General features: G+C 44.0%; 1 protein-coding gene across 2 annotated transcripts in view; it reads left to right on the top strand.

The window, feature by feature from the left end:
• CRLF3 (cytokine receptor like factor 3) overlaps window positions 1-15,526 on the top strand; it is a 51,148-nt gene that overhangs the window by 30,745 nt on the left and 4,877 nt on the right. For both annotated transcript variants that reach the window (XM_058445870.1, XM_032162915.2), the window contains exons 5-6: window positions 890-1,112; window positions 2,416-2,548. In XM_058445870.1, the coding sequence (XP_058301853.1) occupies window positions 890-1,112; window positions 2,416-2,548 (356 nt within the window). The remainder of the gene's footprint in view (window positions 1-889; window positions 1,113-2,415; window positions 2,549-15,526) is intronic.

Raw genomic sequence — 15,526 nt, 5'->3', positions numbered from 1 at the left:
CCCTCTTCGGCCTCCCAAAGTGTTAGGATTATAGGCATAAGCCTTCATGTCTGGCCTTGTTGTGGTTTTAGATTGTATTTGCCATATTATAAATTAGGTTGAATATTTATAATATATATTTTTGGCTATTTATATTTCTTCTCCTGTAGAATGCTTATTTATGTCTTTTACCCATTTTTCTATTGGGTGGCTAATTAACATACAGAATATATGCAGGACCCCTAAAAATTAATGGGGGTTCTGTATACTGTATGTTAATTATCTCTTGGTTATTATTGAATGACGTATGGTTGTGGGAAACTTATTGAATCTTGAATGTTTTATCTTTGGCATTGATTAAAAAACATGCCATTTCTTAAAAGGAGGCAGACTTTTTTATATCAGACTGGGAAATATAGAACACATGGTTCAATAAAGAAAAGAAGGGAGCCCAGGCGCAGTGTCTCACGCCTATAGTCCTAGCACTTTGAGAGGCTGAGACGGGAAGATTGCTTGAGCTCAGGAGTTAAAGATCTGAGATACGGTGAAACCCTGTCTCTATAAAAAATACAAAAAATTAGCCGGACATGGTGGTGTGCCCCTGAAATCCCAGCTACTTGGGGGGTGGAAGGAAGAAGATGACTTGAACCCGGGATGTAGAGGCTGCAATAAGCCGAGATCACGCCACTGCACTCCAGCCTGGGTGACAAAGTGAGACCCTGTCTCAAAAAAAAAAGAAGAGAGATAATGATGTGATGGCATGTTTTCTATGGCCTTCCCAAGAATACCCCATATTCAGCATGTGGGCCTGTCTGCTTGGTCCAAAATGGCTCTGTTCAAAGTTTTTAAGCAGTGATGCTGAGAGAAGTCATTTTCTGTTTTTTACCTAACATAAAGCTTTTCTCCCTAGGTGGATGATGACTTTACAGCCCAAGATTACAGGCTCCAGTTTCGTAAATGTACTTCAAATCATTTTGAGGATGTATATGTAGGTTCTGAAACTGAATTCATAGTATTGCACATAGACCCCAACGTTGATTACCAGTTCAGAGTCTGTGCCCGAGGAGACGGCCGACAGGAGTGGAGTCCTTGGAGTGTCCCCCAGATAGGTCATTCCACATTGGTGCCTCATGGTATGCTGCTAACCTTTTCTCTCCTGAAGCCTAACTATATATTAGAATACCTGTATTCTGTGCTAAGGGCAGCACACTGACAACCAGCTATTCTAAGCATAGATGCTGAATTGATAAGAACAACACGCACCATGTCTTTTACTCAGATTACCTCATGTGATTTTTGTTTTCATCAGTTCTTATCTTCAGAGTCCAAAAAAAATGCTGGACAAGATTTTTAGCCTCACTGAAAACCAAAGATTGAAAATATTATGTAGGACACTGATACTCCTTTTTCTTCTTCTTTTTTTTATATTTTAATGTTATTTAGTTAGTTTTTTTGAGACAAGGTCTCACTCTGTCGCCCAGGCTGGTGTGTGGTGGTGCAATCATGCAGCCTGACCTCTAGATCCTTCTGCCTCAGCCTCCCAAGTAGCTGGGACCGCCTGCATGCACATCATACCTGGCTAATTTTTTATTTTTTTGTAGAGACTGGGTCTTGCTATGTTGCCCAGGCTGGTCGCAAATTCCTGGGCTCAAGCAATCCTCTTGCCTTGACCTCCCAAAGTCCTGGGATTATAGGCGTGAGCCACTGTGCCCAGCTGATGCTGATTTTCCAAACCCTCAAAAAATACCTGGAGAGAGACATTTTCTTAAAAGTCTTATGATTTGAGGGCCGGTCATGGTGGCTGACACCTGTAATCCCAGCACTTTGGGAGGCCAAGGCAGGCGGATCACGAGTTCAGGAGATCAAGACCATCCTGGCTAACACGGTGAAACCCTGTCTGTACTACAAATACCAAAAATTAGCCAGGCATGGGGCACCTGTAATCCCAGCTACTTGGGAGGCTCAAGCAGGAGAATGGCTGAACTTGGGAGGCGGAGCTTGCAGTGAACCGAGATCACACCACTGCACTCCAGCCTGGGCAACAGAGCGAGACTCTGTCTCAAAAAAAAAAAAAAAAAGTCTTATGATTTGAAATTGATCTCTCTCCTGCATTCTTTTTTAGAAGATGTAGACTCATTTATTAATTAGATTTTTATCAGGTTGGAATAAGTTCAAGCAATTATGCTTGTACCATGATTTTATTAGATAAGAGATAACACTTGTTTATTATGTCGAAATTATGCAGGAATATACTAAAATCTTTTTTGTAATTTGTGGGACTGATCATGATACCCTGTTAATGGAATCTTTTATTTTATTGAACTTGACCATGGCCCCAGGAGTAGTCTCCCATTTCCACATTTTATTTAACGTGTCTGTATTGAAGATATCCCTCAAGAGATTCTAACAGTTTTCAATATCTTTGCTTTGAAAAAGAGTGGACAGCTGGTTTTGAGGGGTACAGTCTGAGCAGTCGAAGAAATATAGCACTCCGGAACGATTCTGAATCATCGGGTGTTCTCTACTCCAGAGCTCCGACTTATTTCTGTGGGCAGACATTAACATTCAGGCAAGTAGATATTAAAACATCTCACCTGCCTCAGGAAGCAGAGTGAAGTGCATAGAGCATACATGAGCTTTGAATTCAAAACATCCTGAGTTTATTCCGTCATTTATAGGCAGTGTTACTGTGGGAAGGCTTCTTTATTTCCTGTAGCTGTAGTTTTCTCATCTGTATTCATAGGGTTATTACGTAGATTAACTGGGAAATGTATATAAAATGCTTGTTATTTAATATGTTTATATCTCTTTTCCTCTTGGTAAGTAGAGGTAAATAGAATATCTCTCAAAAGTCAATCTTAGGCTGGGCACAGTGGCTCACGCCTGTAATCTCAGCACTTTGGGAGGCCGAGGCGGGTGGATTGCCTGAGGTCGGGAGTTCGAGACCAGCCTGACCAACATGGAGAAACCCCATCTCTACTAAAAATACAAAATCAGCCGGGCATGGTGGCACATATGCCTGTAATCCCAGCTACTTGGGAGGCTGAGGCAGGAGAATGGTGTGAACCCGGGAGGCAGAGCTTGCAGTGAGCCGAGATCACGCCATTGCACTCCAGCCTGGGCGACACAGCGAGACTCTGTTTCAAAAAAAAAAAAAATTTTAGAGGCCAAGAGACTGGACGCAGTGGCTCACGCTTGTAATCCCAGCACTTTGGGAGGCCGAGGCGGATGGATCACTTGTGGTCAGGAGTTCGAGACCAGCCTGGTCAACATGGTGAAACCCCATCTTTACTAAAAATACAAATATTAGGCCAGGCGCAATGGCTCCCACCTGTAATCCCAGCACTTTGGGAAGCTGAGGTGGGTGGATCACGAGGTTAGGAGATCAAGACCATCCTGGCCAACATGGTGAAACCCCATCTCTACTAAAAATACAAAAATCAGCTGGATGTGGTAGCGCACACCTGTAATCCCAGCAACTAGGGAGGGTGAGGCAGGAGAATCATTTGAACCCGGGAGGCAAACGTCGCAGTGAGCCATTGCACTTCAGCCTGGCAACAGGGCGAGACTCTGTCTCAAAAAAAAAAAAAAAAAAATTAGCTGGGTATGGTGGCACACACCTATAATCCCAGCCACTCAGGAGGCTGAGGCATGAAAATTGCTTGAACCTGGGAGGCGGAGGTTACAGTGAGCTGAGATTGCACCACTGTACTCCAGCCTGGGTGACTGAGCGAGACTCCGTCTCAAAAAAAAGAAAAAAGCATGGGCTGGGCGCAGTGGCTCACGCATATTATCCCAGCACTTTGGGAGGGTGAGGTGGGCAGATCACGAGGTCAGGAGATCGAGACCATCCTGGCCAATATAGTGAAACCTCGTCTCTACTAAAAATACTAAAAATTAGCTGGGTGTGGTGGGGTGCGCCTGTAGTCCCAGCTACTTGGGAGGCTGAAGCAGGAGAATCACTGGAAGCCTGGAGGTGGAGGTTGCAGTGAGCAGAGATCGCGCCACTGCACTCCAGCCCGGGAGACAGTGCGAGATTCCGTCTCAAAAAAAAAAAAGCAAAAAAATTTACCGGCCAAGAATTTGTTTTGTCGTTTGTGAATCATTAACAGCAAGTCTTTATAAGAGACAACGCTGTAAACATATTATGTATATGCTACTCTCTAAAGTAAAACTGAAAGCAAGCCTCCCCTACCACTAATTAATGTTGTTTCTCTACCCATTTCTTTTTTCTTGTTTTCATGTTATCTGAGATGTATTCTTTATAGTCATGTTTCTGAATAGCTCTTCGTAGAAACTAAAGACCAGTTTTGACTTAGAGAAGTAAAGTTTGCCTGATTTTCACCATACTCACCTTAGTGTAACAAGCTCTCCTCTAAGTTTTAAGTCTTGAGATGGGATTTTATTGTGAATGCTTGACCCAAGTTCCTGTTGTTCTCAGGCCCTTATTATTTAAGGCATGGAGAATATCTGAATATTTTATCTAAGCCAGTGTTGCTGTATTCCTTTCCAGCTAAGTAATTTGAATTGTCAGGAGTTGTCAGATTATATTAGTTTATGTTTTGTCTAATTTTTGACACCTCTTCTCACCTCTTAATGAAGAAAGAATGACTCAGTAAACAGAAAAATACCAACAAAGAGAGAGAGAGAGGAAAAAAAAAAAAAAAAAGACCAATACCTAAAATCTATTTAATTATTCCCCAGGTAATCATGAGTTTTCTGTACTTACATACCCCTTCTCTGCTTATGTCCCTTGTTTACAGAAACACTTCGGTTAGTGACTCTCCTGAGAACAAGGTATTTCTGTGCAATGACAGAGCTTCCTAACTTGATAAATTCAGGCCAGATATCTCAGACTGCAATAATGATGATAATAATAATAATTGCAGTTAATATTTAAACAGTATTTACTATGTGCCATGTACTGTCTTAAGTATTTTACTTGTATTAACTCATTTGATTTTCATAGTAACCCAGTGAGATAGATGTTATTTATTTTAGGGATGAGGAAACTGAGGCATAGAGAAGTTATTTACCCAGTGTCACACAGCTAGTAAATGCCAAAACTAGGGTTTAAATCCAGGCAGTTCAACTCCAGACTGGTCTGTATTGCTTCTTTTTCATCTTTTTCATGGGAGAGTTGACACAATTCTAGTTAGTGTTGAAGTCTACAGTTTCTCTATTACTGTGTCCTTAGCTCTTTAACTTTTACCTCTTAGGACCTTTTACCACTTGATCTGATGCTCTCCTGCTTTTTAAATTCTTCCTCCTTGGACACAGGGTAATGTCTGATAGATTGCATAGTTAGGTTTATTTCTTAGATCATTCAGTAAATATTTATTAAGACATTGGAAATTATACAAATTGATTTAAATTCACCTCTGCTGACCGTGATGTGAAAGACACATTAGGTCTCAATAAACTGTTGAGTCTGTCTGGCCTCTCCTAAAGATGCATCACAAGGCCCCACTTGGCAGGGTGATTAACTGAAGTTCAGTTAAACTCAATGTAATCGTGGCCAGCCTTTTGCATTTTTGTCATTTTTTTCTTTGTGGAATGAAATGTTTTCTCCCCTTGTTTAAAGGAATTTCAGGCATCAGCAGTGAAGCCAGAGATGTGAATGCAAGGGGGACTCCATGCATAAGGGCATAAGGGAGGAGCAAGTGGGCCTACTTGAATCAAGAGAAACAATATTTAGTTTTTTGAGGGTACTTAAGGGCCTAGTAGTTAGAAGGGAGACTATACTCTTGAAGGCACTACTTTAGCCGGGCACGGTGACTCACGCCTGTAATCCCAGCACTTTGGGAGGCTGAGGTGGGCAGATCACGAGGTCAGGAGTTCGAGACCAGCCTGGCCAGTATGGCGAAACCCCATCTCTACTATAAATACAAAAATTAGCCGGGCGTGGTGGTGCGTGCCTGTAGTCCCAGCTACTCGGGAGGCTGAGGCAGGAGAATCGCTTGAACCCAGGAGGCGGAGGTTGCAGTGAGCCGAGATCGCACCACTGTACTCTAGCTGGGGCAACAGAGTGAGATGCTGTCTCAAAAAAAAAAAAAAGAAGGCACTACTTTGTTATTTATCCCAGTCAGTCCCTGCTGAAGCTTCTGGAAGGCTTGGAGCTGCTGAAGCCAGAGAAACCTCTGATACTGGCTGGATTGTAACAGTCTCCAGACCCACTCTCATTAGATGCCCGCCCAGGTCTGCTAGCAACCCCCTCCTTCCAGGTCTCCCTCACTTCCTATGTGAACATTCCTGCTCTTTCCTTGCTTCTAAGATTTTCTGATTTTTTTTAAAGGTTTATTTTCTTTCTTTCTTTTTTTTTTTTTTTTTGAGACAAAGTCTCCTTCTGTTGCCCAGGCTGGAATGCAATGGCACAATCTTGGCTCACTGCAACCTCCACCTCTCAGGTTCAAGCGACCCTCTCACCTCAGCCTCCTGAGTAGCTGGGACTACAGGCGCCTGCTACCACGCCCGGCTAATTTATTGTATTTTTAGTAGAGACGGGGTTTCACCGTGTTAGCCAGGATGGTCTCAATCTCCTGACTTCGTGATCCACCCACCTTGGCCTCCCAAAGTGCTGGGATTACAGGCGTGAGCCATTGCGCCCAGCCTATTTTCTTTCTCATTCCCCTCCCCAGCTCTCCCCCTCTTTTTGTTTAAGACAAGGTCTTGCTCTGTCGCCCAGGTTGAAGTGCAGTGGCGTGATCTCAGCTCACTGCAACCTCCACCTCACAGGTTCAAGTGACCCTCTCACCTCAGCCTCCTGAGTAGCTAGGATTACAGGAGCCACTATTACACCCAGCTAATTTTTGTATTTTTTGTAGATATGGGGTTTCACCATGTTGCCTAGGGTGGTCTCAAACACCTGAGCTCAAGTGATCTGCTCACCACGGCTTCCTAAAGTGCTGGGATTACAGGCAGGAGCCACCGCACCTGGTCCTGATATATGTTTGTTTGTTTGTTTGTTTTTTTGGAAGACGGACTCTCACTGTGACTCCCAGGCTGGAGTGCAGTGGCACAGTCTTGGCTCACTGCAACTTCCACCTCTGGTTCAAGCGATTCTCCTGCTTCAGCCTCCCAAGTAGCTGGGATTACAGGTGTGTGCCACCATGCCCAGCTAATTTTTTTTTTTTTTTTAGTAGAGACGGGGGTTTCACCATATTGGCCAGGCTGACCTCAAGTAATCTGCCCACCTCGGCCTCCCAAAGTGCTGGGATGGCAAGTGTGAGGCACTGCGCCCAGCCAATCTTATTTTTTAACCATATTTTTACTTTCTCTTTACCACTGCTTTTCTCTAAAAAAGAGAGAAAGCCTACAAAAATTAGCTGGGTGTGGTGGTGTGCGCCTGTAATCCCAGCTATTCAGGAGACTGAGGCAGGAGAATTGACTGAACCTGAGAGGTGGAGGTTGCAGTGAGCAGAGATCGCACCACTGCACCTTAGCCTGGGCGACGGTGCAAGACTTCGTCTCGAAAAAAAAAAAAAAGAGAGAGAGAGAAAGCCTGTCGTTACAAGTGGCATGCGCCTGTAGTCCTAGCTACTTGGGAGGCTGAGGTGGAAGGATCGCTTGACCCAGGAGGAAGAGGCTGCAGTGAGCCAAGATTGTGCCACTGCATTCCAGCCTGGGTGACAGTGACGCCCTGTCTCTAAAAAAGAAGGAAGGTGCTTTAGGTGCTAACAGCCTTCTTTAATCCTAATACTGTAGGAGGTAGGCTGTTACTGTCTTTCTTTTACAGATGAAAAAATGAAAGCAGAGAGACTAAGTGGCTTGTCAGGATTCAGATCCTGGCAGTCTAACTCCAAAGTCTGTGCTCTTAACCACTGTGTTACCTACCTCTCACTAACAATGTTAGGTGGGAAATCAAAGGAAGAATAAGGCTATTCTTCATTAACTTTTTCCTTCAACGGATATTAAAAAGTTGATGTTCCAGTTACCTATTGTTGTGTAAGTACTTCGTAACTTAGTGGCTTAGAAGAACTATAGGCATTTATTTTGCTCAGGAAACTGCAGTTTGGGCAGAACTTGGTGAAGGCACCTCGTCTCTGTTTCATGTGGTATAAGGTGGAGTAGTTTAACTAGAGATGACTAGTCTTCTAGTCTGCTTCAAAGATGGCTCACTCACATGGCTGGCAGATTGGTTCTGATTCTTTGTTCCTCTCCATGTGGGCCTCTCCGTGGGCTGTTTGGGCTTTCTTACATCATGGTGACTGGACTCCAAAAATGAGCATGCCAAGAGGTAGGAAGTATAAGATGCCAGTTTCTTAAACCTGGGACTGGAAACTGATTTAGTATTAGTTCTATCATATCCTTTTTATTTTATTTTATTTTATTTTTTTATTTTGAGACGGAGTCTCATTCTGTTGCCCAGGCTGGAAAGCAATGGCATGATCTCGGCTCACTGCAACCTTCACCTCTCAGGTTTACGTGGTTTCCTGCCTCAGCCTCCCGAGTAGCTGGGATTACAGGGGCCCGCCACCATGCCTGGCTAATTTTTGTATTTTTAGTAGAGACGGGGTTTCACCATGTTGGCCAGGCTGGTTTCAAACCTCTGACCTCAGGTGATCTGCCCGCTTTGGCCTCCCAAAGTGCTGGGATTACAGGTATGAGCCACTGCACCCAGTCAAAACTACTTTTTTTTTTTTTTTTTTTGAGATGAGGTCTCGCTTGCCCAGGTTAGAGTGCAATGGCACGATCTCAGTTCACTGCAACCTCTGCCTCCCGGGTTGAAGCGATACTCCTGCCTCAGCCTCCTTGGGATTACAGGCGCCTGCTACCACGCCTGGCTAATTTTTGTATTTTTAGGAGAGATGGGGTTTCACCATGTTGGCCAGGCTCGATCTCCTGACCTCATGATCCACCCACCTCCGCCTCCCAAAGTGCTGGGATTACAGACGTGAGTCACTGCACCCGGCCCAAAACTACTTTTCTAAAATGTAAGGACAGTTCTCCTGATTAACTCCAATCTTTTCTCTTTGCATGAAGCTGATTGTTTTGTTCAACCCTTATTCCACGCAGGTGGTATTTATAGTACCTGCTATTGTAGGGAATGCAAAGTTTAAGAGAAAAAAAAAAGCAGAACCTTTGGCTCAATAGCAAATAAGCAGTTTGTAAATTAATGTAAGAAAGATCCAGACTGCTGTGGAATATAGAATAAGGAAAGGTTACTTCTAGATCAACAATTGGTGAAGTCTTTATCTGAAGTGGAGCTGGAAAGGACAGTTGGTGGGGCCAGAAAAGCAGGAACCAAAGTTATGGAGATAGAGAAAATGCATGGCCAGGTGCGGTGGCTCATGCCTGTAATCCCAGCACTTTGGGAGGCTGAGGCAGGCGGATCACGAGGTCAGGAGATCGAGACCATCCTAGCCAACATGGTGGAACCCCGTCTCTACTAAAAATACAGAAATTAGCTGGGTGTGGTGGTGCACACCTGTAATCCCAGCTACTCGGGAGGCTGAGGCAGGAGAATGGCTTGAACCCACGAGGCGGAGATTACAGTGAGCTGAGATCACACCACTGCACTCCAGCCTGGCGACACAGCAAGACGCCGTCTCAAAAAAAAAAAAAAAATTGCAAAGAACAGCAAGAACTGAGTCTGGATGGGGTTAATAGAGACAAGGAGTAAAGTCGAAGAGAAACCTAGAAAAGTAGGATGTTCTCTGGACAGGCTGTGTATATTTCTTCAATTCCTGAAGGAAATACCTCTTTTGGAGGTCACCTATGCCCACTTATAAGGGGGACATTTGATACCACATACAGAAATCTTTCTTTTTTTCTTTTTGCCCAGCTGAGGTGCCATGAGACAGAGATCACTTTTTTTCCCTCACGAAAGGCTCAATAGCCTCACCAAGTAAAACTAAATCAGTTTTCATAGTTTTAGGGGTCATCCTATGTATGTGACTTCTCATGCATTCATAAAGTTAAACTATGCAAAATAATATCAGCCAGATGGATTTTTTGAGCCCTACTATGTGTCAGTTCCAAGTACTTAACTAAGTTAATGCTTGTAAATCCTTATTACAGTCTCATGAGTCAGACATATTTTTTTAGTTGTGGAAACAGACATAAAACAATTAAGCAACCAGACCATGCTCCGTGGCTCATGCCTGTAATCCTAGTGGTTTGGGAGGCCAAGATGGAAGGATTGCTTGACGCCAGGAGTTTGAGATCAGCCTGGGCAATATAGTGAGATGCTGTCTCTACAAAAAATTAAAAGTTAATAACTAGGTATGGCGGCTGCCTGTAATCCCAGCACTTTGGAAGGCCAAAGTAGGAGGATCACTTGAGCTGGGGTGTTTGAGACCAGCCTGGGTTGCATGCTGAGACTTTATCTGTATTGAAAAGAAAAAAAAAATTTTAAAATTGAGCAACTAGGCCGGGCGCGGTGGCTCACACCTGTAATCCCAGCACTGGGAGGCCAAGGCGGGTGGATCACGAGGTCTGGAGTTTGAGACCAGCCTGGCCAGTATGGTGGAACCCTATCTCTACTAAAAATACAAAAATTAGCCGGGCGTGGTGGCATGCGCCTGTAATCCCAGCTACTCGGGAGGCTGAGGCAAGAAAATCGCTTGAACCCAGGAGGCAGAAGTTGCAGTTAGCTGAGATTGCGCCACTGTACTCCAGCCTGGGTGACAGAGCAAGACTCTGTCTCAAATAAAAAATAAATAAATAAAAATAAGCAACTTGTCTCAGGTTACATAGACCATGAATAGTGATGCTGAGATTCAAATCTTGACTGTCTGGACTGTTTGGACTCTGTTTTGACTCTGAGTGAGATGAGAGGCCATTGGAGGATACTGAGCAAATGAATGACATCATCTGACATTTTGCAAGTCATTTTAGTTGCTGTGTGGAAAATAGCCTGTAAAAAGATACAGATACAGGTGGAGAGACTAGGAAGCTATGTAATAATCTTGGTGAGACCCGATGGTGGCTCGGACCAGAAGGGAGCAGTGGAAGTAATGGTAAGTGGTCAGAATTTGGATATGTTTTTTGTTTGTTTGAGACAGTCTCACTCTGTCACCCAGAGGGAGACTCACGATCTCAGCTCACTGCAATCTCTGTGTCCTGGGTTCAAGTAATTCTCCTGCCTCACCCTGCCTAGAAACTGGGATTACAGGGGTATGCCAGCATGCTTGGCTAAGTTTTGTATTTTTAGTAGAGACAGGGTTTCACCATGTTGCCCAGGCTGGTCTTGAACTCCTGAGCTGCCCACCTCAGCCTCCCAGAATGTTGGGATTACAGGCGTGATCCACTGCTTCCAGTCAAAATCTGGATATGTTTGGAAGGAAGAGCTGACAGGATTTACTGACAGATTGTTTGTAGGATGTGAGAAAAGGGCCAAGTATGACCTCAGGATTTTTGGACTAAGTAACTGGAAGGATAGAATTGCCATTTACTGAAGTATGTAAGGGTGGTCCTTCTTGAAATTTTGTCTGGGTAGGTGGGAAATAGCATCTCATTGTATTTGTTATTTTCCTGTTTTCAGTGAGGTCATAAATCTTTCATGAATTTCTTGGCCATACTGGTTTGTGTGTCTATGAATTGCCTGACTATATACTTCACCTGCTTTTCTTTTGGATTGTTTGTTTCCCATTCATTTATTGATTGTCATATGCTACAACATGGATAAGCTTTGAGGACATGATGCTAAGTGAAATAAGCTAGTCACAGAAGGACAAATATGGCATGATTCCACTTATATGAAGTATCTAAAGTAGTCAAACCATTAGAAAGAGGAAATTGAATGATGCTTGTTAGAGATTTATAAAATTCTCTTACTGATAATGGCTATATTCTGCAACATCTCGTAAAATCCTTTTTTTTTTAAAGAGACGGGGTCTCACTGTGTTGTCCAGGCTGACTTTAAACCCCTAGCCTCGAGTGATCCACTTCAGCCTCCTGAGTAGCTGGAACTACAGGCATGTACTACTGTGCCTGGCAAAAATCTTTTTTTTTTTTTTTTGAGACAGTCTCGCTCTGTTGGCCCAGGCTGGAGTCCAGTGGCACAATCTCGGCTTACTGAAAGCTCAGCCTCCCAGGTTCACGCCATTCTCCTGCCTCAGCCTCCCGAGTAGCTGAGACTACAGGCGCCTGCCACCACGCCCGGCTAATTTTTTTGTATTTTTAGTAGAGACAGGGTTTCACCATGTTAGCCAGGATGGTCTCAATCTCCTGACCTCGTGATCCACCTGCCTCAGCCTCCCAAAGTGCTGGGATTACAGGCGTGAGCCACTGTGCCCAGCATGCCTAGCAAAATTCTAGACTTCTTTGAGGTCATTTTTGTCCAGATTTCTTCTCAAAATAATTGTCCAAAATATTAAAAATATAGACCCTTCCATACTTATTTATTAATAATTCTCATAAAACAGGCTGGGATTACAGGCATGAGCCACCCCACCTGGCCTGCACATTTGAAAGAATAGCTATCAGGTTGGGCACAGTGACTCACACCTGTAATCCCAGCACTTTAGGAGGCTGAGGTGGGTGGATTGCTTGACTCCAGGAGTTTGAAACCAGCCTGGGCAACACAGTGAGACCCCATCTCTATAAAAATTTTAAAAATTAAAAAAGAATACCCAAAGGATTATAAATCATGCTGCTATAAAGACACATGCACATGTAGGTTTGTTGTGGCACTATTCACAATAGCAAAGACTTGGAACCAACCCAAATGTCCAACAATGATAGACTGGATTAAGAAAATGTGGCACATATACACCATGGAATACTATGCAGCCATGAAAAATGAGTTCATGTCGTTTGTAGGGACATGGATGAAGCTGGAAACCATCATTCTCAGCAAACTATCGCAAGGACAAAAAACCAAACACCGCATGTTCTCACTCATAGGTGGGAATTGAACAATGAGAACACATGGACACAGGAAGGGGAACGTCACACACCGGGGCCTGTTGTGGGGTGGGGGGAGGGGGGAGGGATAGCATTTGGAGATATACCTAATGTTAAATGACGAGTTACTGGGTACAGCACACCAGCATGGCACATGTATACATATGTAACTAACCTGCACATTGTGCACACGTACCCTAAACTTAAAGTATAATTTAAAAAATTTAAAAAGAATAGCTATCTCTCCCAGTGTTTATGGACTAGCATTGTACTGGGAAAGTCTCCGTATGATCAGTCACCTTCACCAGTCAGCCCAATTGGATGTTCTGGGGGGTCTCTGAAATTTTTTTGGCAGGTATGATTTCTCTGGGCCTCTGCCTGCATTTTCTGTATTCAAGAGGCTAGGTAGTTTCTTTTTCGGAAGTTTGTAATTTCTTGTTCCTTCTGGTGTCTGTCTGTGGCACTACAAGTTCTTTGGTTCTGTAGCAGCAAGCCACCCCGCTCCCATTTTCAGTGGCCACCAGGTATCCAAAGTATTCTGGCTCCCTGTCAGTTCAAGTCATGTGAGAAAGCTACCAGTCCCTCGGGCAGTCTTCTGGAAAGCTAGAGAGCCTGATGCACATTCCACTGTCTCGCTCTCCTGATATTGAAAATTCAAGTTGTGCCCCTTCTCCAGATCTTGTCAGCCTCATCGAGTCATGCTGGCTGCAGCAAGCTGTGGCCCACTTTTCCTTGTTCTCAGCAACCCTCAGGGATCCAAAATTTGCCAGCTCCATCAGTGCTCCAAGAAAGGCAAGACATAAACGAGTCTCAGCCAGCCCTCTGGAGAGCCAGAACACCAGTCGCCATGCTCTGCTATTCTCCCTCCCTCCTGAGGAGAAGTCATAAGCTCAGGTGTTCTGGGCTGGCCATGAGTTGTGCTGGTGTGGGGGAGGGGTTAATCGAGAAAGTTAAAATTATTATTGTTACCTGTGTCAATTTGCCGTGCTTGGCTTTCTGCTTGTCTGGGGTACTGCAACTTTTTTTTTTTTTTCTTGAGACAGTGTCTTGCTCTGTTGCCCAGGCTGCAGTACGGTGGCGTGATCCTGGCTCACTGCAACCTCCGCCTCCTGGGTTCAAGGGAATCTCCTGCCTCAACCTCCTGAGTAGCTAGGAATACAGGCGCCCACCACCACGCCTGGCTAATTTTTGTATTTTCAGTAGAGACAGGGTTTCACCATATTGGCCAGACTGGTTTTGAACTCCTGACTTCAAATGATCTGCCCACCTCAGCCTTCCAAAGTGCTGGGATTACAGGCGTGAGCCGCCACGCCCAGCTGGGAAGTGCAACTTTTTAACTAGATTTTGGAATTCTCATGAAAGTATTTAGGTTTGTATACGTTAAATCAGTGTTTCTGTGGGAGAACGAGGGCTGAGACTTCCTCTTCTCTCTTGCTGACGTCTTCCTCCTCCCCATAAAACTTTTTTTTTTTGAGACAGAGTCTCACTCTGTCGCCCAGGCTGGAGTGCAGTGGCACGATCTCGGCTCACTGCAGGTTCCGCCTCCCGGGTTCAAGCCATTCTCTTGCCTCAGCCTACCGAGTAGCTGGGACTACAGGTGCCCGCCACCACACCTAGCTAATTTTTTGTATTTTTAGTAGAGATGAGGTTTCACCGTGTTAGCCAGGATGGTCTCGATCTCCTGACCTCGTGATCCACCTGCCTCAGCCTCCTAAAGTGCTGGGATTACAAGTGTGAGCCACTACACCCGGCCCCTCCTCCCCATACTTCTTTAGACTGCTCAGATATGAAATAACTTCAGAAACCTACCCAAATATTTATTATGATCCTGCATGTTTGCTATTTCACAATCAATGACATTTTGAAGCCACATTGATTAATCACATCTGTCTTTGGAAAAGCCACATTCTGTTTCACAGTAATTTTTTTTTTTTTTTTGTCCTTGCAAAGTTGGCTTTCTGGATGGAGAGAATGATGTGTCTAGCAATAGGGATCTGTACGTTTCCTATTTCAAGAGCACACGAAGTATTGACATCTGAAATGAAAACACAAAAGGAAAAGCTTAAACTTGCCACATAGAAAGTTCTTCAAGCTTGAATAGTGTCTTCATAACCATAATGGGTTTTTTTAGGATTATAATAGTTCTTTTTAAATGCTTTATTTACTTAACAAATAGTAATCAAATCATTGCAAATTCTTATATGGAAGATTTAGGCGCTGGCAGCAATAGTTACATAAATTATAATGTCAACTATGACAAACTTTCTATGTGTCTAGAGCTAGAATATAAAATAGAAGTGTGCCATCATGGCTACAAATGGTTAAGAATATAGATTCTAGGCCGGGCACGGTGGCTCACTCCTGTAATCCCAGCACTTTGGGAGGCCAAGGAGGGTGGATCACCTGAGGTCAGGAGTTCCAAGACCAGCCTGAGCAACATGGTGAAACCCCGTCTCTACTAAAAATACAAAATTAGCCAGGCATGATGGTGCATCCCTGTAATCCCAGCTACTCAGGAGGCTAAGGTAGGAGAATCGCTTGAACCCGGGAGGCAGAGGTTGCAGTGCGCTGAGATCGCGCCATTGCACTCCAGCCTGGGCAACAAGGATGAAACTCCATTTCAAAAAAATAGATTAGATAGATAGATAGATGATAGATAGATAGATAGATAGATAGATAGATAGATAGATAGATAGAT

The sequence above is a fragment of the Hylobates moloch genome, unplaced genomic scaffold (assembly GCF_009828535.3).
Source record: "Hylobates moloch isolate HMO894 unplaced genomic scaffold, HMol_V3 SCAFFOLD_10, whole genome shotgun sequence".
Lineage (NCBI taxonomy): Eukaryota > Metazoa > Chordata > Mammalia > Primates > Hylobatidae > Hylobates > Hylobates moloch.
Note: the sequence above shows the minus strand (reverse complement) of the source record. Positions and strands in the feature narration are given on the sequence as shown.